General features: G+C 42.3%; 2 protein-coding genes across 5 annotated transcripts in view; both read left to right on the forward strand.

Moving 5' to 3' along the window:
• SCIN (scinderin) overlaps positions 1-7,117 on the forward strand; it is a 69,066-nt gene extending 61,949 nt beyond the window's left edge. For all 3 annotated transcript variants that reach the window (XM_074536716.1, XM_074536723.1, XM_074536710.1), the window contains exons 13-16: positions 10-131; positions 1,807-1,884; positions 3,152-3,212; positions 4,168-7,117. In XM_074536716.1, the coding sequence (XP_074392817.1) occupies positions 10-131; positions 1,807-1,884; positions 3,152-3,212; positions 4,168-4,301 (395 nt within the window). In that variant the 3' untranslated portion in view covers positions 4,302-7,117. The remainder of the gene's footprint in view (positions 1-9; positions 132-1,806; positions 1,885-3,151; positions 3,213-4,167) is intronic.
• A 16,347-nt stretch (positions 7,118-23,464) lies between these two features.
• ARL4A (ARF like GTPase 4A) lies at positions 23,465-26,541 on the forward strand. Of its 2 annotated transcripts, none has more exons than XM_074536741.1 (2): positions 23,465-23,604; positions 24,240-26,541. In XM_074536741.1, exon 2 carries the CDS (start codon positions 24,306-24,308, stop codon positions 24,906-24,908), a length of 603 nt encoding a protein of 200 aa, XP_074392842.1. In that variant the 5' UTR covers positions 23,465-23,604; positions 24,240-24,305; the 3' UTR covers positions 24,909-26,541. The 2 variants fall into 2 exon arrangements, with proteins under 2 accessions (XP_074392842.1, XP_005480879.1); XM_005480822.4 differs by lacking the exon at positions 23,465-23,604 and adding an exon at positions 23,872-24,013.
• The last annotated feature ends 214 nt before the right edge of the window (positions 26,542-26,755 follow it).

The raw sequence follows: 26,755 nt of genomic DNA on the forward strand, positions 1-26,755 counted from the left end.
GTATTTTAGAGGAATTCTGGAAAGCACTTGGAGGTAAAAAAAATTACCAGACTTCATCACAACTCTTGACAAAGGCTGAAGATCATCCCCCTCGTTTGTATGGTTGTTCTAATAAGACAGGTAGATTTATTGTGAGTATATTATGGATACTTTCTGTTTAATTATATCGTTTCTGGTATGTTTTGCCTTGGAAATCAGTGGTCATTGAATGAATTTGAGGATCTGGCTTAGTTAGCCAGGCTTGGCAAGAACTAGAGAGTGGACATTTGATGCTTTAAGCTATCCAAATGCAATGGATGAACAGAATAATTATTACTGCAGAAGTTTGCATCCAGAGCCTGCTCCAGCCTGGAAACAGAGGCTTGCAGATGCAAAATTTGTCCAGTCAAAAGCAATTTAATTCTTGCAGAGCATCACCAGATTGCTATCAATTTGCTGAGAAAGAACAGGTCAGTGCCTTGCCCCTTACATGTTTGACAGTGGTGGCAAGGAAAAGAAATGCTGCTTGCCAAAAATCCCTAGCTATCTGATATTTTCCATAGAGATTTAAGATGTGTAATTATGCTTTTAAGGTATTGGCCTGTGCTCAAGGAGGTAGGAAGACCTACTTCCCTGGCAGAAGTGCCCAGAGCTATGTGCTGGGTATTAAGTCTGTGATTCAGGCTTAATTACTTACCCTATTCTGGAGGGCAATGCTGTGTCACCAGTTGGCAAGGGCACACTCATTTTTGGGTAGGGGACATAGCTGGCAGTCTCCTTAAGGCACAGCCCAGTCATTTGGAGAGGGATAAAACAAATAGGATCCTTTAATAAGGACTTCAAAATCTTATGAGACTAGGAAAGTGTATTCTTCTAACAAGCTTCTAAAATACTTCTGGGAAATACAGTAATAGGAACCAAACTCTCTGCAATAGTCTGCTGGGAGCTATGGATTTGCTTTTTATTTTAAATTCCCTCCAACTTCTGTGAAATCCCCTCTTTCCTATAGCTTTTCTCTAGTAACTGAATCACCACCATTAGAGGTCCCAGAAGGGGCAGGTGGGACCACTCTGACCTTCTAGCCCCCATAACACAGGGTGGGGAAAAGGAATGTCTTTTTCACCATCTCGTTATCATCCCTTTAACACTCCCACATGACCACACATAGCCAAACCCTTGATAATCCTTTAAAAGTAGGAATGATTAGCTCCATTATTGTCTCTCCTTCTTGTACAGAATAATATTAAACTGCTTTCCGTCTTCCTGCATGTCCTTAGAAGAAGCAAGCAGTCTGCCTTTTCTCTGGGGACTAATCCTCAGTGGCTTAGTCAACTGTAATGTCGCATTGTCAAGTGACTTGGGAAGCTTGGTTGGGTGTGTATTTAATCTCTGAGCTCACCCACTGCAAACCAAAGCAGTTTCTTTTCCTAATTAATGAATATAAGCTGCATGAATGTATCAGCTTGGTTGGCTCAAGGTTCAAATTTCCCTGTCTCCTTCTTCTGGCAGACCTCAGTCCCAACATAACAATAGTAAGCAATTATAATGTAGACCTTTGCCTCTCCTGAGGATATCTTACCAATTCTGAAAATCCAAGAGCTGATTTTATAGGACATGCCATTATGTGATTTGTTTTGTTTCAGAGAACCACCCTTAACGCAGTCATCAAATCAGTGTAGGGTTTGATCCTTTAGGAGCCAAAAGAACTGTTCATCAGCCTCTGCTCTTAAGATTGTAAAAATAGGTTAGGTCTTTGCAAAATTGTATGCCTTGATGAATCATTAAAAACAAAAAAAAAACACCCTCAAAACATATCATCCTTTCTAGATTGAAGAGGTCCCAGGAGAATTCACTCAGGATGATTTGGCTGAAGATGATGTCATGTTGCTGGATGCTTGGGATCAGGTGAGCTGTGTAAGACTGCTTTTTGTGATAGGAAGGATAATTTATTCTTAATCACTTAGTTTGTAAGATGGAAGGAACAATCATCTTGACTGAATGGAAGCTGTTTTGTTTTCTTTAGATTGTACCAAAAGGAGCTGTACTTTTTGAGCTATATGATGTGCTGGTGTTCACACATGCCAGTGAATTTTCAAGCATGTGAGACCACAGCAGGCACTTCTTATTTAAACCAATGGAGGCTGCAAGAGTATAAGCCCCAGCAGCGTTCTGGAAAGGTTCTCAATAGTGTTCTTGACATCATCACAAAAATTTATTAATTAAAAAAAAAAAAAATCATTAAATGTATTTAGAATCCACTAAGTCCTTGTAGCAGGAGCCACCTACAAAAAGTCCTAGTAGAGAAATGGACCAGCACTAGATAGACCCTTACAAAAAATTCTTCATACTAGAAAATGAATGGAGGATGACAGAAATCATCTCCATCATAACTAAGTTCACTGAAAACTGAAAATGGGGAAACCTTTGTGAATGACAGGGAAACTCACTGCAGATTTAGAGAACACATCTGTTTCTCACAGTATATTCTCTCTACCCTTCCTCTCCTCTTGGAAGGAAAGAGGAGAAGGCCCACACCCTATTTGTCTTCTTCAGCCTAACCCTTAAGGAACAAAAGGCTGAGGTTTTTGGAAATAAGAAGGAATATCCATGGTTCATGTGAAAAGGAGTAATGGAGGGTGGTGGGGAAGAGCTGGATGGAAAGTAGTTGGGACACACCAACTCAGATAAGAAGTCTTGGGATGTGTAGCCGGTTTCCAAGCAAATCCTGGAGAGAAATAAAAGTGTGGGGGGGATTGCAGATCAAGGCTCTGGTTGCTGGCTTTTCCAGTTGGCTATCTAGCAGTCACCCAGGGTAGCACATGTCACAGGGCACAAATGTTTATGTGCACACAGAGCTCAAACCAGAGACAGTATTGCTACCTACACCCAAAGAGAAATTTCCTTTTAAAGGTAATTAGAGATCTTTCATCAGACTGAATAAAGGTCTGGCCTTCCAGTGTTATGGAGAGCAGAGAGATTTCAGAGGGCATAACTACACTTTCTCACAAGGGAGAAAAAAACATCAGTTGTGGTTTGTGAGAGTTCTGTACCTTTGCAGTCTTTTCATAGCATATATTCTTTCTCCTAGAGGAATCAACTATTTTGTACTTTACCGGCTGTACACAACATCCTTATAGTGCCTGGGGAGTTATCTTTTTTCCTCTGTTTGCAGGTTTTCATCTGGATTGGGAAGGATGCTAATGAAACTGAGCGACAGGAATCTGTGAAATCAGGTAAATCAAATCAATTTGGCAGATTTCTGAGTGAAGTAGCATCAATATTACTTAATGAAGAGGAAAATATGATGTAGAAGAAATCTAGTTATGTTTACAGTGTCTCAAAGTGTTGCTGAGCTTATTAGAATTTAATACACGAGATGACTACTTTCACCTTTAAATGCGCGTTTAAAACTCTGTAAGTTTATGAAGGATAAAATAAATCAAGATAGCATTATTGGGCTGCAGAGCTTTTTCAATAATATGTAGAAGAGCCCTATGAAAAATAACTGCACTGAAAAGAGAAGGAATTTAAAAGGAGGTCCCTATTTACCTGCACCCTCAATAATGTATCTAGAGAAAGGATTGCCAGCAAGTCCTTACAGTGCCACCGTTCACTCAGTTACATTTGTAGGAAGAAATTCCAATTACAGAGCAAACAGAACAAATCAAGACAACTTACGTGGCACGCACCTCCTTGCAAAATCACATGTCATCCCTGGTGTGACTTAATATAGCTGAGCTATTCTGACAAAGTTCATGCTGAAAACCCTTGCATGTGTTTCCCTGGAGCAGCTGGGGTTACCTGGCTGCGTTTCCATATGTATTGATGTCATGTTGAGATGTCATCAAGGGAAACTCCACTCACTGGCTTTACAGGGACAAATTGGGAACAAAGATTGTGCATCCGTACAGCATCAGCAAATGCTTTCTCCTGTTTAAGAGCCAAAACCCAGCTGTATGGCAACAAACTGCTCAGAAAAGCAATTCCTCTTTTTCAACTTCATGGAAAATTCCTTCAGTGCCAGCTGGGAAAAATCAGCCTTTACCTGATCATCTCATTGCCTTTGAAATAATTAATTGAATACTGTATTATAGCAGCCCTGTGTTCTTTCACTGTGGCTTTTAATGTATTTTTTATACCAAAGGAATTAACTAATCATTCCATGTGTTATTTCCTCTCTGTTTTTAGCCAAACGCTATATTGAAACAGATCCTTCTGGCAGAGATAAGGGCACCCCCATTGTCATTGTGAAGCAAGGGCATGAACCCCCCACATTCACAGGCTGGTTCCTGGCTTGGGACTCTAACAGATGGAAGAACTGATCTCTCCAAGGAGACTCCAGCTTCAAGCCAAAGAATGACCAGAGCCCAGCTACTTTCTAGTATTTTTAAGCATAAGCTTATGCAACAACATGATGCATCTGTTGTTACACTTTCCTGAGCTTTGATGTATTTCTGTGAATAACCTAGAAATTCTTAGCACTGGGAAGGATAAATGATAATTGTAAACTGGCCAAATGGGGTGAGTGGGGCTCTTCTAGTAGTAAATACAGAAAATGCTACCAATCTTTAATCGTAAAAGAAAGAAATGCATTTTCTTTAAGCTCCTGATTCTTTTAAAGAGAAGCTGTGGATCAGTTTATTTTAATGTGCTAAAATGGACCAAAAATCCAAACTAATGCCACAGAAATTCCTTTGCATTAAGGTCAAAGTAATAGTGTGCAGAATTTGGCCTGAGAGAGAAATAAAACTATCCATTTCAAGGAAAAGACTGCACCTGATTTAATTATTAGGCCCACATATTGCTACACTCATTGAAAGTTTCAGATAATATCTGATCCACAGTGGGAGTTGTAGCTCACAGGGGCCAAATAATGGATGGATATTTGGAGAAAGCTGTGCTTAACATGTTTGTTTACCCTGTTAATACATATATGTGTGGAGCTTTAGACTGAATACTGTCAGAATACAAAATTGACGAAGTTATTTTTGAGGGACAGTCTAGAGTATTGAATTGTAATGAATTCCTTTAGATTTATCTCTGAACCAGCTCAACCTCCACCAGGTCTTTTCAACTAAAGCTCTTAAACACGGTGTAGTGCACTAGTGCTTTGAAGTGGAAGCAGAAGTAACAGCTTTGAAAGCACATCCTCTGCCTTAACCAGATAGCTCTTAAGCCATTCTTCACCTGAGTTGCCTTACCCAGCAGTGCTCAGTTCTTCTTCAGCATGCAGACTGTTCACCTTGTCAGGTGCAGGATGTCTTTCTAATTTTATCTGCAGGTGTTAGACAAATATCAAGCATGTCAAAAGCAGGGAAACCCCTGGTGTCGGTAGCATTTCTGGGAATATGGAATGTGAGTATGCACCACAGAATATGGCCTTCTCTTTTCTCTCAGGCACACTTACTTGAGCTTTTTTTTTATTCTGGTGAATTTAAAAGTATGTTTTCAAAGTGGCTTTTATTTGTAACTTAGCCAGAAGAAAATCTATTTAAGGGCAGTGGGAAAACTTCTTCAGATCTTTAGTCCTGCTTTGATCACTTATCCAGTAATGCTTGTTTTAAACAACAATTTGTACAGCTGTAAGTCATACTGGTGTGGCTTTTTAATGACAGCATTTCAGCAGTTTTATTATTCTTACTTTTATTTTATTTTATAAGTTAGGTTGGAAAGTGAAATTTTAGACATTTTTGTATTTTTAACATGCTTGGGATTTAAAATCAGAATAATGCAAAAGAATGATTTTAGTCTGAGCTCATAATATCAAAGACAAAAGAATTGTGAAGCTAAGAGATTAATTATAGGAGTTAGCTTTAAACATTTGTTTAAATGTCTGCTAATATAGCTGGGCTGTGTCTGAATTTGATTTCATTTAAAATAAAGTTATAAAAACCAGTATTCTATATGCCAAACTGATCTTCCTCTCTCTGACATATTGTAGGGAGTGCTTCCACTGCATCTAGCAAGATTTTCTGAAAAACTTTTAAATGAACAGTGCAGTGAGAAGTTACTTGTTTTGACTTTGGTGCCATTTTACCCAATGGAGGCTTAACTCTTCTCACCAACCTGATAATTAAAAACCTAAGTGAAAATCAAAGAACTGGGTGGTTATTAGGTTGTTATTTTCATCTTTAAGAAAAAACACCATTGTTGTTAATCAAACTCCCTTTGATTAAAAACTCCCTATTTTTGCTTGCAAAAATAATTGAGTACAGAAATAACTGCTTAATAAAATAAGAGGAAATAGTTTATGTTTGTTTTTAAAGGATACATATTGCTTCTTATTTGTGAGAGTAGATAAGATGTCCTTCTGCTGGAAGGAGCACAAAGACCTTTTCAATGCCTCAGCCACTGAGCAGCCGGTAATTATCTGATTGTTGTCTTCAACACATACATATGATTCTTCTCATTTTCAAAAAATAACAGTTATAGTAGCTTCTGAACCAAGGATTAGACAAGATTTGTCCTTCTTGCACATAAACATCTTCCGGGACGCTGAGGGCTCTGAACTGGCACAGTCTGCCAGCATATTCTCCAGCACTGTGAAAGCCTCTTTTCAGTTCCCTCACACAAGACAGAGGAGCTTTTGTGGTCTCCTGGCCTGGGCTGTTGAGTTTGTAATACATTGTTCTGGCATGTTGATTGCTGATGTTGAGAAGAGCATTGAGAGCTCATAAGGGAACAGTGTTCTCCATTGGGCTTTAAGCACAACAGCTGCTTGCAACATTGTTCTAGGGTTTGCTTGCCAGTGAGGAAGTTTATTTTTCATAATATATGTGCAGTACACACAAAGATGTATTTCTTTCCCTTGAGAAGAAGAAGAGAATGAGGGAGGACAGACAGGATGGACTATGAGTGCCTGGAAATGTTAAAGATTAAGCTGTTTCCAAGAAAATATTTAAGCACGTAACTTAATGAATACACATATCAAACCTGTCTGCCTTGTTTTCATAATAGAAAAAAATTTGCAGATATGTATACAGTCAAGTTCAGTCAAGAATAAGCTATGTCTTGCAGTATTATCACACAATATGTTCACTCTACTTGCAATGGCCAAATTAGACCCTGATTTAGGAGTTTAATTATACTATTACCAAACAGAAAGCATTCATGTTCTATTGGTTGTAAACACAGCATCATTTTTTGTTGTAATCTTTGCTGCAGTCCCAGCTCTCAGGCTCTTCTCCTTTCTCTGCAGCACTCTTCTCAGGGGTTCCTCCTGGGCTCTCGACCCACCCCTATTTATCTCAGTTACCCTCACGAGCCACAGCTGTTGCCCAACTAAGGACCCTGCAGCTGCAGCTCGTTTGGAGTAACCCAGACACACACTGATCTCACAGTACAACATGTATTCAGGCCCCCACATTTCCACCTTTTCTTTTAACAATTATAATATACACACAGTCCCAGCTCTCAGGCTGCCTCTTCTATAGTCCCAGCTCTCTGGCTGCCATACACGTAAAGTCCCAGCTCTCAGGCTGTCACAGCTCTCGGCTGTCCGGGGGATTTCTATCATAGTCCCAGCTCTCTGGCTGATACTCCAAAGTCCCAGCTCTCAGGCTGCCTCTTCTATAGTCCCAGCTCTCTGGCTGCCATACACGTAAAGTCCCAGCTCTCAGGCTGTCACAGCTCTCGGCTGTCCGGGGGATTCCATACCTTTTCTCTCTCGATGTTCGGCTGCACGTTCGTCTTCACTCGGGGTCACCAGTTGTTGTAATCTTTGCTGCAGTCCCAGCTCTCAGGCTCTTCTCCTTTCTCTGCAGCACTCTTCTCAGGGGCTCCTCCTGGGCTCTCGACCCACCCCTATTTATCTCAGTTACCCTCACGAGCCACAGCTGTTGCCCAACTAAGGACCCTGCAGCTGCAGCTCGTTTGGAGTAACCCAGACACACACTGATCTCACAGTACAACATGTATTCAGGCCCCCACATTTCCCCCTTTTCTTTTAACAATTTTAATATACACACAGTCCCAGCTCTCAGGCTGCCTCTTCTATAGTCCCAGCTCTCTGGCTGCCATACACGTAAAGTCCCAGCTCTCAGGCTGTCACAGCTCTCGGCTGTCCGGGGGATTTCTATCATAGTCCCAGCTCTCTGGCTGATACTCCAAAGTCCCAGCTCTCAGGCTGCCTCTTCTATAGTCCCAGCTCTCTGGCTGCCATACACGTAAAGTCCCAGCTCTCAGGCTGCACAGCTCTCGGCTGTCTGGGGGATTTCCATACCTTCTCTCTCTCGATGTTTGGCTGCACGTTCGTCTTCACACGGGGCCACCAGTTGTTGTAATCTTTGCTGCAGTCCCAGCTCTCAGGCTCTTCTCCTTTCTCTGCAGCACAGTCCTGTCTCTCTTCTCAGGGGCTCCTCTTGGGCTCTTGACCCACCCCTATTTATCTTAGTTACCCTCACAAGCCACAGCTGCTGCCCAACTAAGGACCCTGCAGCTGCAGCTCGTTTAGAGTAACTTAGAACCACATAGGTCTTACAATACAACATATATTCAGGCCCCCACATTTCCCCCCTTTCCTTTTAACAATAATACAATTACAATACACATACAGTCCCAGCTCTCAGGCTGCCACAGCTCTCAGCTGTCCTATCTTCTACCACTTCTTGTTGTTACATTTCTAGTGTCCCAGCTCTCTGGCTGATATTCCAAAGTCCCAGCTCACTGGCTGATATTCCATAGTCCCAGCTCTCAGGCTGCCACAGCTCTCGGCTGTCTGGGGGATTCCATACCTTCTCTCTCTCGATGTTTGGCTGCAGCGTTGTTCTTCCTTCTCTGCCGGGGCTCTTCTTCTATCTTCTCAGGGGCTCCTCCTGGGCTCTCGACCCACCCCTATTTATCTCAGTTACCTTCACAAGCCGCAGCTGCTGCCCAACTAAGGACCCTGCAGCTGCAGCTCGTTTAGAGTAACTCAGAACCACATAGGTCTTACAATACAACATGTATTCAGGCCCCCACATTTCCCCCTTTTCTTTTAACAATTATAGTATACACACAATCCCAGCTCTCAGGCTGCCATTCCAAAGTCCCAGCTCTCAGGCTGCTATTCCAAAGTCCCAGCTCTCAGGCTGTCACAGCTCTCGGCTGTCCGGGGGATTACATACCTTCTCTCACACGGGGTCACCAGTTGTTGTAATCTTCACTCTCTGGCTGCTATACACGTAAAGTCCCAGCTCTCAGGCTGTCACAGCTCTCGGCTGTCCGGGGGATTCCATACCTTCTCTCTCTCTCTGTTTGGCTGCAGCGTTGTTCTTCCCTCTCTGCCGGGGCTCTTCTTCTATCTTCTCAGGGGCTCCTCCTGGGCTCTCGACCCACCCCTATTTATCTCAGTTACCTTCACAAGCCGCAGCTGCTGCCCAACTAAGGACCCTGCAGCTGCAGCTCGTTTAGAGTAACTCAGACACACACTGATCTCACAGTACAACATGTGTTCAGGCCCCCACAATTTTTCATCTTTATTTCATTGCAGCAGAAAGGTGTTAGAACTCCTTAGAACTATCAGGACATTTTAGTCCTATGTACTGTCCATATTACATAAAATACCATAATCATAGAGTATAACTACAGATTATGCACAGGACAGGAGTCAGCTTCTGGAATCATTGTTCTAAATACCCATTCTGACCATAGTGCTATATAGAATTAGATCTGCTGTAAATTACTATGTTAAATGCAGCTAAATTCCATTGAATTGTTTGATTTCTTGCCAGTGCAGACTCACACAGCCTTCAACTGCAGCAAGAAAATGCTGGTGATGGGAGGTGGTAGACAGTAAGATTATGGTTCCCTCTCACAGGGAATCATACAGAAAATGTTTTGCTCACTAAACTATAGCAGGAGGTGCTCTCAGACATCTTTAGACATCATCATAGGCTACAGGAACACTTCTTGTTATTGATCTTGTAATCTTCTTGTAGTCTTCATTTTTACTGAATGTAAAAGAATTTAAAAGAAAAAAATTAGCCCAAACAAGGCTATTCTTTTCCATGGACTGAAATTCTTCTTCAGAATTGACTTCTCTATAGAAAAGTTTCAGAAAAATCCTTCAAACTTTGCTTTAGGATACAACTGCTTCAGCAGCATCTCACTGAAGTTCTGCCTTTATGGCTTAATTGAGCCGAATGCAAGTACATGCCAAATGCCAAAAAATTACTATCTAATAAAACCAGAGCTAGATAATACTTTGCTGTGATGACTCTACAAATCCCTACATTTTCTTTTTTAAAGACAATAATGTTGTCTTTAGATAAAGAAGTAGTACCCTTTTCCCTTGTTATGGCTAGGAGTTTAGATGCTAAAATCAAAGGAACTTCTGAAAACACAATCAGATCTTTAATCTACTTCATGTCCTTGATGCCTACTTACATCCTCTCTTGACTGGCCTAAAGTTACTTTCACCTTCTCTTCCTGTTAGCCCATTACCTTATGCTGAAAATGAATTTACTGCATTCACTTCAGTGAAAGCTTCCAAGATGCAAGGAGGAGAAGGCTGACCAGTGGGAACTAGGAGGCCCACACAGCATAAAATTAACAGATGATTATTTTTGCCTTTCTCCCTCTGCTTGTCATATCCCTCTCCTCTTGACATTAAAGCATATTTGCCTTTTCAGGGGGGAAAAAATGTCCCTACAGAACAGAATATGTAAGCTGGTTTTTTCTTTAATAATAGCAGTTATTCCAGGGGAGCAAGCAGAAGGTGAAACAGTCTGCATCAGGCTTCTTAAACACATGCACACTTCCACCCTCTGTGAGTGTTCTCTCCTCAAAGGGTTGTTAAGGGTGTACTGAGAACCACAACACTGTACATTTTACCAGCTCATTTAACCAGCCAGCAGTGAAGTTTGGGCCTCCGTGCAGATGAAATGAAAGCGTCAAGTGGAAGCATTGATTTTTATTGTTTGTTAGACTGCAGATCATTGCCTCAAAAATCTGCTGCATGAAGCAAGCAGGGGAGACTGGAACAATCTGAACAGTATCCCACTGAAAGGCCCAGAGGCACATGCAGCAGCCATGCTTTGATTACTTTAAAAAAGCCTCTTAACGCTGCTAGAAGAGCACAGCTCTCCTTGCTGCTCCTCAGCGGATACCACAGAGGTGACTCAGGGTGATTTCCCAGCATTTGGCAATACTAACATCAAGGCTGGATTCAGTCAGGTGATTTTAGTGTCACTTGCCCAACAGTTCACCATGCTTTGTGTTGTCTGATACCCTTGCTACAGAACAAGCAGCTACAGAAACAACGGTGATTAAAACACACTGCTGATTGGAGGATTACAGATTTCCCTGGAGGCTTAGATTTTCACAGAGGTGTCTCAGAAAGGTCACAGGTTTCCTGTAGTGGGCCTTGCAGCACATCAGAGTCCCCGTGTAACCAGCTGAGAGGGCTGCACAGATCTCTGACAGCACCAAAGATTGCTGTTCTTCCCAACACTAACCAGCTACTCTCCTACTATACTTGGGTAAGAAGTGGCAGTGAATGTCCTACCAGCAAGAACAGGCAAGAAGCCCACTCTAACAATCCCCTCCTCTCTTTCTGGATAGGCACAGGCAGCCTTCTGCTGCCAGACTCTGTCCCATCCCAGCATCTGCAGATGCACTTCAGCATCCAAATAATCCCATGTGTGAATTCCCAGAGCTCAAAGTGATCTTCTTTTAAGATTGTGTGAGGAAAGGTGATGAAAACTTGTCTGATATTTAAAGCAGCAGACAGGGATTCTGGTACCTGTATTTCCTGTTGTCTGTGTGAAGTGAATCACTGAATTTGCGGTCCTATACCTATTAAACAAGGATTTCCTCAATCCTTTCTTTGTTTATTTAAGCTGCTCTGTCTCTCACCGTGTGTTTGTACAATGCCTGACCTAGTCAAGTCACTTCTCACACTGTCATCTTGTAGGTGCTGCTCATAATCCAGACAGGGCCTGGGTTATTGGTGCCAGGCTGCAGAGACTTGCTCAGAGCAGGATTAGATGAGATGAGTGTGATGCCTCAGAGACCTGCTGAAGAATGGCTGCAGCTCCACCAGCTGTGGCATTAGGGCAGCAGGGGAAGGGCGGAGGCCAGCTCAACTGAGAATTTAAGCTTTTATGGTATAACACAATAAAGCTATAATAGATCTCTCATCCTCACCTCTGCAGCCTTGACACTCCATGAAAGATGTAACTATGGGTGTATTTGCATCAGGTCCATAAAAATTCCTCTCCAGAATGGGAGCAACTGCTCTGGGGATTGAAAGTATGAAGCAAAGATAAGGCTCTGCTGTGTTTACAAAGAAATAGCAAAATCCTCAGGTGCTTCTTACTCCAACTTGGAAAAAGAAAAGGTTTGTTTTTAAAAGGGATAGCTTCTTGTCTAATCTCCCCTGTCCTGAAACTTTTCTGCTGCTGTTGTTAAAACATGAGGCCTCTCTGCAGTACAGCTCATTTTGTTTCTGGCAAGTGGTGTTTTGTGGTTGACTTAAGGACTGTGAGTGTTGATAATGTACTGGATCTTTCATTATTATTGAATTATACTGGGTAACACACATGGCTTCAATCCAGAGACTGAGCACGACAAGTCCTGTCCACAGTCAAGGGTATGAACTGAGAGAAACAAAAAGTGCTCAGTGACTACAGATGGAGGGATGAAGATTACCAAATTTCTTGTTCATTTTGAAGCTTTGGTTTTGCATTTAAATGTTGTCTCTGTTCTCCAACAAATGTCTGCTGGCTGCTGCTATTGTTTTCACACAATTTCATCACTCTGGCCCAGTGAAAGCTTGGAGTTAGGCCCTCTGTGGTGACAGCTGATGGCTATTGTTTTATCTCAACTCTGACTTCTCACAGGTCTGAAAACCACAGAAACACATATATCCTTTATGTGCCAGACTGCTGTGCCTTCAATCAGTCCTCAGCAAGGACTCAAAGATGAATGATTTGCAGGGAGTGCAGTGATGCTAACTTGAAAATCCCTGTATCTACAGTTGTGCTGAGATGAAAGGCTGTGCAGATATTGGTGTCCCTAAGCAGAAGGGCAGGGCTCTTTAAGTGACCCTCAGCAGGCAGAATCTCTCAGACTGAGTAACAGCCTTTCACACAATGACCTATGGCCAGAGGCCTTCCATCAGTCAACCAGAAGGAAGGGATATAACCATTTGTCCTCTTTAAAGCTTTCTCATGCTTCCTCTGAAGATTCAGTTTGGGGTTGCATCTACTCATGTGCTGAATGTATCATATATTTATCTGAAATACAAAATCTTCAAAGCATGAAGACTTTCTTAAATAGATTCTTTATGATTCGTCCATGCTTATTTTTTCCTTACATAAGAAGGTATTATTTGTTTTTCTTTCCAACAGTAGAGAGGCCTTGAATAAAATAATTCAATTAGAAAAAAAACTTATTATCTTCATAGTATCCCACTGCTGATTTTGCTCCCTAGAAGTCCTGCTTAATCTATGATCAGTCCTGGCAGAGGTGAAGAGGAAAGCTTCAGAGAGATGAAAAATGCAGAGCTTACCCTTGCAGCACTTCAACTACTGCCTCTTGCAGTGTTGCCTCCATTCACTGGAGTTCAGTTAAAATCTCAGCTAAACAATCTGTTCCTCCACAAGTTTGTTTATTTGCCTTCCTTACTTTGTTTAAAGCCTGCTAAGTAGTGTGGTGTGGCCATGAGAGCCAGAGAATGGGAAACCTACATTCTGCTGTGATGTCAGCAAAAGGCTTTAAAAAGTGTGCATTTAAAAATTAGTATTTTTGGCAGGGTTTTATGAGAGTTTACAATTCTAGTGGCAGGAGCTGTGCTGAATTCTCTGAAAGGTTTCTCTCTTTCAATATTATGAAATTGGAATGTATGATGTGGTTTGTTTGAATCATATTCCCTGGGAGAGGAAAGCAAAAAGGATTTTGCAGGGACAGGTTTTATAAGGTTTTCAAAGTGAGTTTACTGTTGTTTCCCTCCAAGAACTGAAACCTAGGATGTGAAAGAAAGCTTTCTGCCTAACACCCCAGGGTTTAGCTTTCAAATCAATTTTCAAGTGACTTAGCTTTTAACATTTAGCAAGCAGTAGGCCTAATCTTGCATTCACTGAAGTAAGTTTTAGATTTGCTGTTCACTTAAAAAGAAGACACAGTGAGATGATAAGATTTAAAAAATGTAGACTACAGCTGAGCAAGGAGATGAAATTACTCCTCCCCACCCACACAGTGTTTGTCTTCCCTGAAACCATTCTTTCATCGTCCTCTCTTTGGTTTGTTTCTTCTTCTCTTTTTCATCTAATCATAAATACAAACCTGGGAGCTCCCTAGCATAAGGGTTGGTTTTCTTTTTGCTGTAGCACACTGTAATAGGCTCAGATTTCACATTGAAGCTCTTGTAACTGAGAAGAATTATATTTTTTTTTTTTTTTAATTTGGCTTAAGTTTTAGAAACTACAATAAATATTCAGTACTTAAGCATAAGGTGCCCATCATTTCTCACTGGAAGAGGCTGAAACCTTCATGCCACAGCTGAGGCTAGCTGGTGAAACTATCCATGGCCCTGGGGGGAAAGAGCTCCTTTGGAGGCACTGAAACTGTAGTTCTTATCACTGGCAGCCAAACAACTCTGTTTGGGCTTGAGAAAAATCTAATCTAGAATGCTTAGCTCTCATTCATATTCTGCTGACGGAAGTTTACTTTTCATACCAGAAATCAAAGCAAAGGAGTATTTGCTCTTTCCATTCCCTCCTGGAAAGCTGATTTTTAACACCCTTTTGCTTCAAAACAAAATTAAATAGATTGGTCAACATCCAAACATGCACAGGGACTGGATGCAGTTGCCACAGAGCTGGCAAAGCTGCAGGACCTGCCATACCAGGGTTTGCATGCACTACACTTGGGAGTGCTGTTGTGTTGGAATAGGGGCAAACACAGCTAAGTCTTAGCTCAAAACTCCTACTGCCTGGGAAGCCTCCGAATGAAAAGCCACTCAGAACTATGACCTTCTTTGCAAGCCAAGAATTGGGTCATATATAATTCTGAGTGCAAATTTATGTTTTATTTTGCTGGGCCATATTAAACATTTCACTGTGCACTTCAGATGCCTGTTGATTAAAAAGGACAGGTTAAAGATCCAGCCAGTGACATAGTTTTTGAAAACTCACAAATGCCTCACAACTATAGGGCCAGAATGAAGTGCTTGGGAAAGATTTTTGGTAGGAAGTGAAGCAAGCATTGCAGAGAATGAGACCAGTGGACTGCACAGATGCTCAGTAGGTTTTATCAGTCTTCTCTGGTTTAAAAAGACCAAGTCAATTTATCTGTTAAAACATGTATTTGTTGTTTTTCTTCAGGAACATTGTTAATCAATTAATTACCTCACTGGAGATATAACAACTACATTTGAGCTCAGTTATCTTACTAAAATGAATAATAAATTCTTTCCTTCTTTAAAAAATAAAAACAAACCCCTCCCCTCTATCTAGGGAGCCAGCAGGTCTCTCTTTTCACTCATGTAAGAAAGATGCTTTCAGAAAGCCAGAGAGTAGTTACATTCCACACTATGTGTTCTGTATGTGACCAGGAGTTATAAGCAGCACTCACAAGCTCCTGTTATTAGGAGCACTGATAAATTACCAAACAGTGGTTGGAGAACGTCAAGCAAATTGTTTGTGGTCTATTTCATTGTCTCAGTGAGGACTTCTCTTAGCTGTTGCCTCTCAGCACCAGGCTCAAGGAGCTGTGACATTATCACTGTACCACCTGCATTATTATACTAAAGCATATTATACTCTGCACACTAAAGCAGAGACTTTAGATTTTTCACAACCCTCCTGGGAGCTTAGGCATATCTCCCATAAAATTTTACTTCCATACAGTGCAATCTCTGTGAAATCTGTTTCTATTGCTGCTGTGCCTTTTTAGGAGAGATGAGCAACTGAATTTCCTCTTCAAGGTGTGCACTTAACTTGATTTACACAAAGTTATTACAGATCAACAGCCTGCTCATTCTCACAGTGAACCCCGTATATTGGATGGGCATCCCCTCTCAGTTGTTGCCAAAAATGGTGGGAACACATCCAAGACCCAGCTGTGCACACCACACAGGCACAGGCTCCCTGCTCCAGCCAGCCACAGGAACAGGCCAGTCCCTGAAAATCAGTAGAGCTTCAATGCTTTGTATTTTGTGACTGTCTTTGAAATGCTCTCATGGCAGGTTTGAGTGTACTATATTTGTCATTTAAGCATTTCATTAACCATGTGCTAACTCTGACTCGGTAAACTGAGTGCTGTGCGCTTCTTCCTGTCCTGGTACTTCCTCTTGGATATATGCAGCACCTGAAGAACAAAGCATAGCTTTTAAATAAGTAACTGTTGCAAGCAGATGGATTGTTAGGAAAGAACTGGCTTAAATGAATGTTTCATCCCATAAACACTTAGTCAGAAGCTTCAGTCAGAACTTGTAACTTTTTTTTCCACCACAGAAAATCAACTGAGATACAAATTTATCAAAGAAAAGCCTTCTTTGTGCTGATGTCCAAGGTCTGTTTGTTTTTTCCTATCTATTACAATTCCAGCAAATGTCAGCAGCTTTATACATGTTAAATAGTTATACAGTATTTATAAAGTTCTTTGGAAAAGAAAAATATTTAATAGCAGTTTTTTCTTTCCTTCATTGTTACTCTCTGCTAGCAATATTTCAAACAGCAGTAGTTATACTACCAACATTTCCATTATTATTCTGGAGCTGGGAAAATACCTTCACATATTAAATCCATCTATACAGGGGCAAAATAAAATATGCTGCTCTTGTATTTGTAATTGTAGTGCTTTTAATCTGCATGCAAACTGCTCTCATCATATTAAAGCATTATGTTTAAAAACTCTGCTACCCTTTTCAAAGGAAGCAATGTGAGAAGATTTCAGCTGATAGTGAAATTTCAGTTTGATAGAATTTTAAACTGTTTAGAATCATTCTGGCCTAGGAAAAAACCAACAAAAAACCACAAAAACAAAACAAAAACAAAAACCAAATCAAAACAAAAACAAAGACAACCCTAAAGTGCCCATAGCTTTTCTGAGGGAAAAAATACTGGGGAATAAAAACTTGTGGAAGCTATTCTCTTACCTGGCAAGATTTTCAGTGTAGCACTGAGTTAGCACTACATTCTAAGCAAAAGAGTGTGATGACTCAAGTCACTAGTTCTACAGGGGGGAAAAAACCCTATAAGAGCAAAAGTGCTGTCACAAACCTGGGGTAGGAGGTGGGGAACCTGTTGCTGAGGTAAATGTAAGTCTTTGATCACTGTACAACCATTGAAGAAAACACGCAAGCCAAGGCTTGCTCATGTGTAGTATCACACACTAAACACTGGAATTGCTCATGATGAAGTCTTGCCTCATGTAATGAAGGATTAAAGTAGGAGGTATTCTGTCCATTTATTAAATAAACATATTTGTTGGGGTTTTTTAGCACCAGCTTCTTAGTGAAATAGGAGTAGAAACCAGGGGTTCCTGTAAAAAAAAAGGCTTATTTATATTCTTTAAACTGCCCCATAACAAGTCCTATGTCCAGGTTTGGATTTTTGACTCTAAACTTCGTATTATATGAAGAGGGGATCTATGTAGAACTCTTATTAATTACACTCTGCTATTAAATAAACACTCAGTGTGGCTGAGAGTTTTGTCACACAAGTCCTAAACACAAAGATGCTGTTGGGGACAACCCTTCTGCTGTCCCACCCTGCCACAGAAGGTGCATTTCTTGTACAACCACATGTACACAAAGTGGTCAGGCTGCTCCCCATGTTCCACAAACATGGAGTCACCACCATTACAGCCATCCCATCAGAGGATGAAACAACCAAAATTCACAGAGCTTGGAAGGTGGAGGTTAAAACCTCAGTTACACTGAGCCAACACTTGCTCAGTGTGAGTAAGAACATTTATGAGCTAGTAGAGCTTTCTTTCAGCTAACACACCTGAACAGAATTGAAGATGCAACAAACTGTCTATCAGAAGAGGCTTTTTGTTGTTAGTCTGCTGTATGGCATTATGTTTATTTATGAAAATGAAAGTAGCAAAATATAGATGTTAGACTTCATGTGAAGGTAAATAAGAAATGACAGTAAGTTTAATTAACTGGTCTATACACAGCAACTCCATCTTCTACAGCTCTACACTTATTTATTGTGAGGAAATAAATTAGATTTTCTGCCACCAACTATTGTTTAATAATCAAAGCAAAGTAGTTAATGCAGCATGTAAGTTATCATAAAAGAATTCAGCAGATGTAGCAAAGATGATAAAAGCCTTCTTCGTGCAAAAAATTTTGTACATCAATTTAAGAGATAGTCTTAAGAGCAAAAACTCATGTTGAAATTTGTCAGCTATTTAATTCTTAGTGATCATAGTTAAGGGAGTTTCAAAATTCATGGTGAAACTGCTGGAAGATTTTATGTACCATGCAACAACACAAAGCAATACTTTCAGAACCATGTGACAATTCAAAGCAGTACTTTTTTAGCTCTGAGATCTAGAGTATAGTTGAAGAGAAGTAACTTCAATTTTTGAATGTACAACTGAGCTACAGTTGGTTACTGTAATAATGAACATTATTGCTATTATACAAACATTAGTACATATTACCCCAGCCTAGGTCTGCCATGGCATTGTACTGAAATGCAACTGATTTTCTCTTTCAAACACATTGAGAAATCTGCTCGATTTCCACACAGAACAGCAATAACTGGTGGTGTGAGGCTGCTCACACATCTCCCTCATGAAGATGGGGGTTGGGATCCCATCACTGTAGATCAGCTACCTGTAGCTGACAGTCCAGAGTCCTTGCAATAATTCCATTCTTCCTAGGACTTCATTCCTTTGTGTCTGACAACTAATTCAGCTCTGTGATGCAGCTGGTTCCTTCCTATTCCTCCTTCAGTGTTTGCTCATATTTGCTTCTGTCTTTTGCTGTTCTTTAGTTCTGGCCACATCCCTCTGCATCTGCAGTACATGGCATCAGGATCATTTGTCTGATGTTTCATTTTTCATTTGATTTGAATCAAATTTGCTACACACAATATGTGGTGCTATTAAAAAAAACCCTCTAAGGTGATTAGCTATTGGTATAGGATAATAAATGCCACTAGCCTGTTCTTCAGAATGAAGATATTTAATGAAAACAAAAGGAATATTGTGCATATCTAGCCATGGAAATTCAAGCCCACTATCATAGCTTTGGAAGGAATTTCTCACCTGCTGCATCACTAGATGTGGTTGTATAACAATAGTCATACTTACTTGAGTGGAATTTAACTTTAAAATGACCAGCACTAATGAAATCTCTGATTTAATGTCCTGCTACAGTAAACCTCTCATAAACTGCTAGATTTAATTTCCAAGAATTGCTATTTCCATATGAAAGGCGATTTCTTGTGAAGAATACACACAACCTTGCAAGTTGATGTTTGATGATCCTTTGCATTTTTATTATCTGGGCACTGTGAAACAGCTCCTGCAGTGAAGGAGGTGATATGTATTAAAAGGTAACCTAAGTCTCTGCTGGGTAATAATATTAACATTTCCAATAATCTTATCTTTCCACTGTAAGCCAATTCTTTCTTGGCAACACTTCAACCAATTTCATGGTCCATATCCCTAATAAGGACTATCTAAGTTTCTCAGAAGCAGTTAATAATTGCAGCATTGGAAGCCTGGCCCCTCAAACCTGCCTTGAACCAAAATTATGTCCAGGCCATTAAGGAATTAAAAAAACACCAACAAAACAAAAAACCAAAAACCAAACTACTTTATCATAGTGAAGAAGCTGCAAGTTATACGGGTACTGCTTCTTTTTCTTGAAACAAAATGATTTGTCCCCAGCCCTGCCCTCTTCTAAGTGGAAAATATTTATAGCATATATGTAAGAAACCTATGTAGAAAATAATATATTACTATTTACACTGGTGCACTGTGTAAACAGGAAAGGGGAGAAGGATTTTAGCCCATAGGAGCTGAAGCTGCAGTTGTTTTCATGAGCTAAGGAATGCTGAGCCAGAAAGAACTCAGATCTGTAGAGATTAGATAGGAAATGAGAAAAGTATCAGCATGTGAAATTACCCGTACACAGAAATTAGGCACCTCCTTATTTTGCATTAAAAATTCTGCATGTGGCTCGAGCCTTTCACCATTGTTTCCTCTTACATGTATCTTGCAGTTATTTTCAGCTGTCATCTAGGAACAGCCCACTCCCCCATACAGCTACACACTTGGAAAGTGTGAAAGGTGCTCTTTCTGTACAGCTCCTTCATTCAGAACTTCTACAGGTTAATCAGAGCCTTGCTTTACCCTTACCTTCAATTATCAGAGGTTGAATGTGTCAACTCTTCTACACTCCCACTAATTTAGATACCATTACTCCACAACACCTGCCCAGTCTGCTCGTTTGACTTCTAAAGCAGCATGAAGTGTATGGGAGGAGCTGATCCATTTGGATTGTTATTTAATAGCTGTTTTGCAGAAGTGCCTACAGGCATTAATTAAGATCAAGGTGCAAAGACTTACAGTGAAAAATAGTCTCAGCCCCAGAGAGATCATAATTCACTTCATAGCAAGTTACAACAGGTAAATGTGATAAATTAACTGTAGGGAGTGTCCAGGCATTTTCTGGAGAGCACAGATTATTTCCATTTATATATTTACAAATACAGGTATGCTCATGTTGTTGAAGATACTAATTTCTATCTAATCTTAAAATGACCTCCCTGATGTCATAAAACTCTTTTTACAAGATTTATGAGATTCCTTCTCATACCCACTGTGTTGGATACACTATATCTTAGAAAACACCACCAGTTCTTTATCCCTCCGTTTCCAATAAAATATTATGTATTGATTGTTTTTCATCAGAACAAGAGATAAAAACAAGCCTTATGCATCATATGTTTAAAATCAAAATACCTTCCATGAGGGTAGGAGCTAGCCAAGATCCATTCTCACGGAATTAATTGTAAAATGTATTATTAGGAAGCTGTGTTAAAGTTTGAATGCATCTTGGTAACAATCACACATGCAGGTTTAGGATACCATAAGATCTAACAGGGTTATTTTTCCAGTAAAAATAGGGGATAGTTAATTTTGTAGGTGGAGATAAAGGTCAATTTGATTTATTTCAGCTTGTCAAGCTTCATGAATAAATATATTATCTGCAGTAATATTCTTTAACAAGGTATTTCTAGCTAGTTTCCTCCCAATTTGGAATTACTGAAAACCATCCATTTAATAATTAAGGCCCAATTTTCCTCTCACTATAGATGCTTTTCTATTACATTGTATGCTATGCAGTTCTTTATGTTATGCAAAAGTACTGTAAAATACTGCCAAATCAAAAACCTTACCAGCTGGCCTTAGGGGTAGTAACCTACCCCTCCTTTCCATAGATGTAAAATCACCTTCCTATACAAACAGGCCACTTCCTCAAAAAAGAATCAGCTGCAAGATCAGGATGTAAATAATGAACAAAGATAAAAGCAGTGAAATATTAATCTCAAATGTAAGCAAATTAGAATTTTGCTATTTTTAGTAGGACTAGAATAGGTATCTTAACACTTTAATAACATGAAGCTTTGCCTACAGCACATGATGGAACTTTTTTTTTTACTATTATATGTCCCTTTACTATTCAATTACTTCTCTTTTACATAAAATTATCTGTGATTTAAAATATAGACTACAATGCCTTCAAAGGAAAAAAAAAAGAAATATGATTGAATATTCTTGTAAATGAACCCTTTTCAGCAGCCACATCAAGAAACCCTAAAGTCCTCTAGACAAAAAGGCAAGACTAATATTGAAAATGACTGTCCTCTTTTAGTGAAGCCCAGCTGGTCAAAGATTTGGGTGGTTGCCCAGAGAAGGTGGATTCCCCATCCCTGGAAGCGTCCAAGGCCAGGCTGGATGGAGCTCTGAGCCACCTGGTCTAATGAGATGTGTCCCTGCCCACGGCAGTGGGTATCACAAATCAAAGGCGAGTCCGACGAAGGGGAGAGAATGATGCATCTGACTCCACTGATAGCAGAAGGCTGATTAATTACTTTATTGTACTATATTATTCTATACATCTAAAACTGAAGCTGCCAAGCACTCAACCCTGCGCACAACTGCACTGAATCTTGTGACTGTCACCCGCCAGTCCACACAAGCACACACATACACACACACACACACACTTGGCCCTGACAGGCCAAGGAAACAAAACATTCTCACTTTGGATAAACAATCTCCATATTGCATTCTACTTTGGCACAACACAGGCACAGCAAGCAATAAGAATTGTGTCTTCCCTTTCTCTGAGGTTCAGAGAATGTGAATCTCAGAAATCCTTGGGAAGAACTGTGCCTTGCTCACCGGGGCTGTAACTAGATGATCTTTAAAGCTCCTTCCTGCACAAACCACTCTATGATTCTATGATTGTGAGACTGCCTACAGAAAAACATGCACTTGGACTGGTAGAGTAGCACAATAGCTTTAGCTCACCATTAAACACATGATTTTATTGTAAAGATTGATTTATTAATTTTTTTATCTACACACTGTAGATGAAGACTTTTGCAGCATACCCTGCTCTGATCCTTCTGTGTGCTGTTACACTGGTCCGGGTACAGCCGGCACAGGCAGCAGTGACTGCCTGCATTGGCACAGCCGTGCAAACTGCACTGGCAAAGGGGCTAAGAGAACCTTAGAGCATGGAGCAGAAGGAGCAGAGGGAACATGGGAGGGAACAGAACCCTGTTCGGCAGCAAGAAGAGCGAGACAAAACACTCCTCCTGCCGGCCTCCTCTAACACCTGTATGCTCTGGAAACAGTGAATGTACTCAATGTGTTATCAGACACTCGTAATTAGTTCTGGGAAACGTTTCACTGCTCCAATCTGCCTGAGACATGAAAATGCAGAATTACTTAACACGTCTCTGTGCTGTGGGAAACCTTTCTTGCAACCTTTCTTAGCCAGGCACCAGTGCGTGCTCACTCAGACCCGAGCACTGCTGCCATCCCTGTGCGCCACGCGTCCATCACAACCGTGTCACCCACTACCTTATTCCCGCCCCTTCCCGGCCAGTCTCTCGGGTTTCGCGGGGACACGTCGAAGGCACATACAGCACGTACAATGGGCGCACACAGCCGGGCTGGCACTTTTATTTCAGAAGCAGCTCCGAGCCCGCCCGTGCCGAGGGCGCTCCAGGGCCCTCAGCGCTCCCGCCCCAGCCGGGCCGCGTGCCCCGGGCAGCGGCGCAGGTGCGCGGGGAGGCACCGCCCGGGGCCGGCAGGGGGCGCGCTACAGTGACAGCACCTACACCCAATGGGTGTGGGGAGGGGGCGGGGCACAGCAGAGGCGGCCCAGGGCGGCCGGGACCGCGGTGGAGTGACGGCACCCGCGCCCACTGAACGCGCGCTCTCCTGAGAAGGGGCGGGGCTCTGGGTAGCCGGAGGGGCGCTGCCGCCCGCCGCGGGGCGGGGGCTGCCGCAGGCGGAGGGTGCGGCCGCGCCGGCCTGCCCCGAACGGGCCCCGTGAGGCAGCGGCTCCGCCTCCTGGGGGGGAGCGGGGGCTGTTCAAGGCAGGGCGTGGGCGGGGAGCGGCCCCTTCCTGCGGCCCGAAGCGCTCGGCTGCGGACGGTACGATACTCGGGCTCCCCATGAGCGGCCGGTGCCGCCGGCCAATGGGCGAGGCGGAGCGCGGCTCGCTCCCCGCCCCCCGCGCGCGGCCAGGCCAATGGGAGGGCGCGGGGAGGGGCGCGCGGGGCTAGGCGCGCGCTGGGAGGCGCCCCGCCACCAGATGCCGCGGAGAGTCGCACGGGCGGCGGCGGCAGGAGAGGAGCGGGAGCAGCACAAGCAGCGTCTGCGGCAGCAGCAGCAGTAGCGGAAGCAGCAGCGACTGCGGGAGAAGCAGCGGGAGCCGCAGCAGTAGCGGGAGCGTCTGCGGGAGCAGCAGTGAGAGCCGCAGCAGAAGCGGCCGCGGAGCAGCGGCGGCGCGTGGCCATGGGGTGGCGGGCAGCGCGCCCCTCCCCGCGCTGAGGGAGCCGCGGTAGGCTTGGGGCGCGGCGAGGGCGGCGGGGGCGCAGGTGCCGGGCGAGCCGCAGTGCCGGGAGCGGCCGCAGCCGCCGGGCGGGGCGGGGGACGTGTGGCGTTCCGCGTCGCGCTGCCCGCGGCCGCCCCCGCAGTCGGGGCGGCGGCGCCGTGGCCGGCGCGTTGCGGCCGCGCAGCCCCGGCGCCGGCGGAGCGGGCTCTGAGGCCGCTTGTGTCGTTGGCAGGATCCGAGCGCAGCCGCGGGAGCCGCCTCTGCTCGTGGCAGCCTGCTGTCACCTTCCCTTCTGGCAATGGGGAATGGACTCTCGGACCAGACGCCGATCCTCTCCAGCCTACCTTCCTTCCAGAGCTTTCACATCGTCATCCTGGGGCTGGACTGCGCTGGGAAGACGACGGTGCTCTACAGACTGCAGTTCAATGAGTTCGTCAACACTGTCCCCACTAAAGGATTTAATACGGAGAAAATCAAAGTGACGCTGGGCAACTCGAAGACGGTCACTTTCCACTTCTGGGATGTGGGCGGCCAGGAGAAGCTGAGGCCGCTGTGGAAGTCGTACACAAGGTGCACCGATGGCATCGTGTTTGTGGTGGACTCCGTCGACGTTGAGAGGATGGAGGAGGCCAAAACAGAACTCCATAAGATTACTAGGATATCTGAGAATCAAGGAGTGCCTGTGCTTATCATTGCTAACAAGCAGGACCTGAGGAACTCTCTCTCCCTCTCTGAAATAGAGAAAATGTTAGCAATGAGCGAGCTGAGTTCTTCAACGCCCTGGCATTTGCAGCCTACCTGTGCAATCATTGGAGACGGACTTAAAGAGGGACTGGAGAAACTACATGATATGATAATTAAGCGAAGGAAAATGTTGAGGCAGCAGAAAAAGAAGAGATGAGTTCTTTTTTGACCTTTGTTTTTTAGGGTAGTTACATGGTCAAAATTTGACGTAAGACAGCTTCCAAAGCCAGGCCTGCCTGTTTGGATGCCGTTAAGCTTAGTTACGTTGAACAATCAGTTGCACAACCTTGCTGTGTACAGGAAGGCTGTGCAGTTGTGGATTTTTATTTTTTTTTAACTAGTCTCTTCTGAGTGTTTTTGGCTCTGTATTATTTCAGAAGCCCTAATAGATGATGTAATGCTATCAGGAAATGGATGGGTGGGTATATGTGACATGGATGTCTAAATAGCCAAATAAAACGAGGGTTTTCTGCTTAGTGTTGTAGTCATATGTTTGAGGGTGCCCTCTGCAAGCAATTTGCATTGAAGGTGTTCTGTGTTTTTAAACTTCTAATGCTCGTAAGTGGAGTGCTTAGGTGAACATTATACAGCTTTAAAAACATGTATGAAGCTAGTAACCCATAATTTCATTGAGGCTGGTTTTTTACCTTGTTTGAGGATTTTTATGAAAGCTTGGCTACATGTGTAGGTTTTTTTTTAATTTGGCACTTTTTGAAATTGAATCACGTTCAGTTCAAACACTTGAAATTTTAAGTGCTGTGGATTCTTCAACTGGTAAAAGAAAGACTTTGACAAGTAAAAACTGTAAACAACACGATGGAGCATGAAAAAGTGGTTTCTCAACATATAGCATGTTTTTTGGTATATAAGGTTCTTATTTTTTTTAGAAGTAGCCATTCATCATTATGCAGTGCTAATCAGGTTTAAACTGTTACTCAAAATTAGTAATTTATTTCTGAATGGTGAGTTTTATGTCCTCCTAGCATCAAAAGTCAATGAATTGCAGTAAAGGAGCTATAAAGAACAACTCTGGCTGCTGTGGTTCTAACCAGTGCAGCATTCTTTGCCCTATTGGTGACTTTCCTGGCAATATAATATACTTATAATGAGGTAAAGATGGAGTTAAAATTAGCAGAGCACATCTTGTATCTCCCCAAAATATCCCATTTTATTAAAGCAGTATTGCTGTGTCACTTGCAACGTATGCTTTTTTGTTGTGACTCTTACAGTATTTTGTGGTTAGGAATGTAATAATGCTTTATACACTCAAACATTAGACACTACCGGGGGCGGGGGGGAGGGAAAGGGGGCAGAAGATTTTCAAGATGGGCCTGTGTTCTGCTTTAATTATGCTTTAAGCTGTTCTTGTTTACAGAGTGTGCAAACAGTGTTAACTGGGCAGGATAGTGCTTGACAGAAAAGGGAGGGTAGTTTTTCTTACTGGTACAGAGCTTCAAGTGACTCTTTAGATACTTGGTTAGCAATTAAAAGGGCTAAAGCAGAGCCTGGATTTTTAAGACTAACTTTAGTGGTGCTGTAGAAATTCATCAGAATGTTAGATTATCTTTAAACTTTTGTTGGTAATACCAGACTAAAAAAAAAAAAGTAGAAACTAGCAAAATCAATTTCCTCCTCTCAACCAGCAAAGTAATACATTTTTCTTACCTGCTGCCATGTATCAGGAGGATGACAGCTACAAACTGAATGTCAATCAATGTAATTTAGCTATGTTGAAAAAAAAAAATCAAGCTTTTTAACCAGCAGCTGTTCGACCAGGAGATAACCAAAAATGCACTTTAGTGTCTTCGATAACTGAAAGTGACAGCTGTTTGTTTTTTTTATGACATCTTGGTCCTTTTTGAATAAACTGAAGTAGCTTCCAGTGGAGCTTTTGTATGTTGGTTATATATGTACCTGCACTGGTGACATTGTAAGTCACTTACTCAAGTAATGTCTATATTTATAGAAATGTGGATGACTTCTTAAACCTCAATAAACAATTGA

The sequence above is a fragment of the Zonotrichia albicollis genome, chromosome 1, assembly GCF_047830755.1.
Source record: "Zonotrichia albicollis isolate bZonAlb1 chromosome 1, bZonAlb1.hap1, whole genome shotgun sequence".
NCBI lineage: Eukaryota > Metazoa > Chordata > Aves > Passeriformes > Passerellidae > Zonotrichia > Zonotrichia albicollis.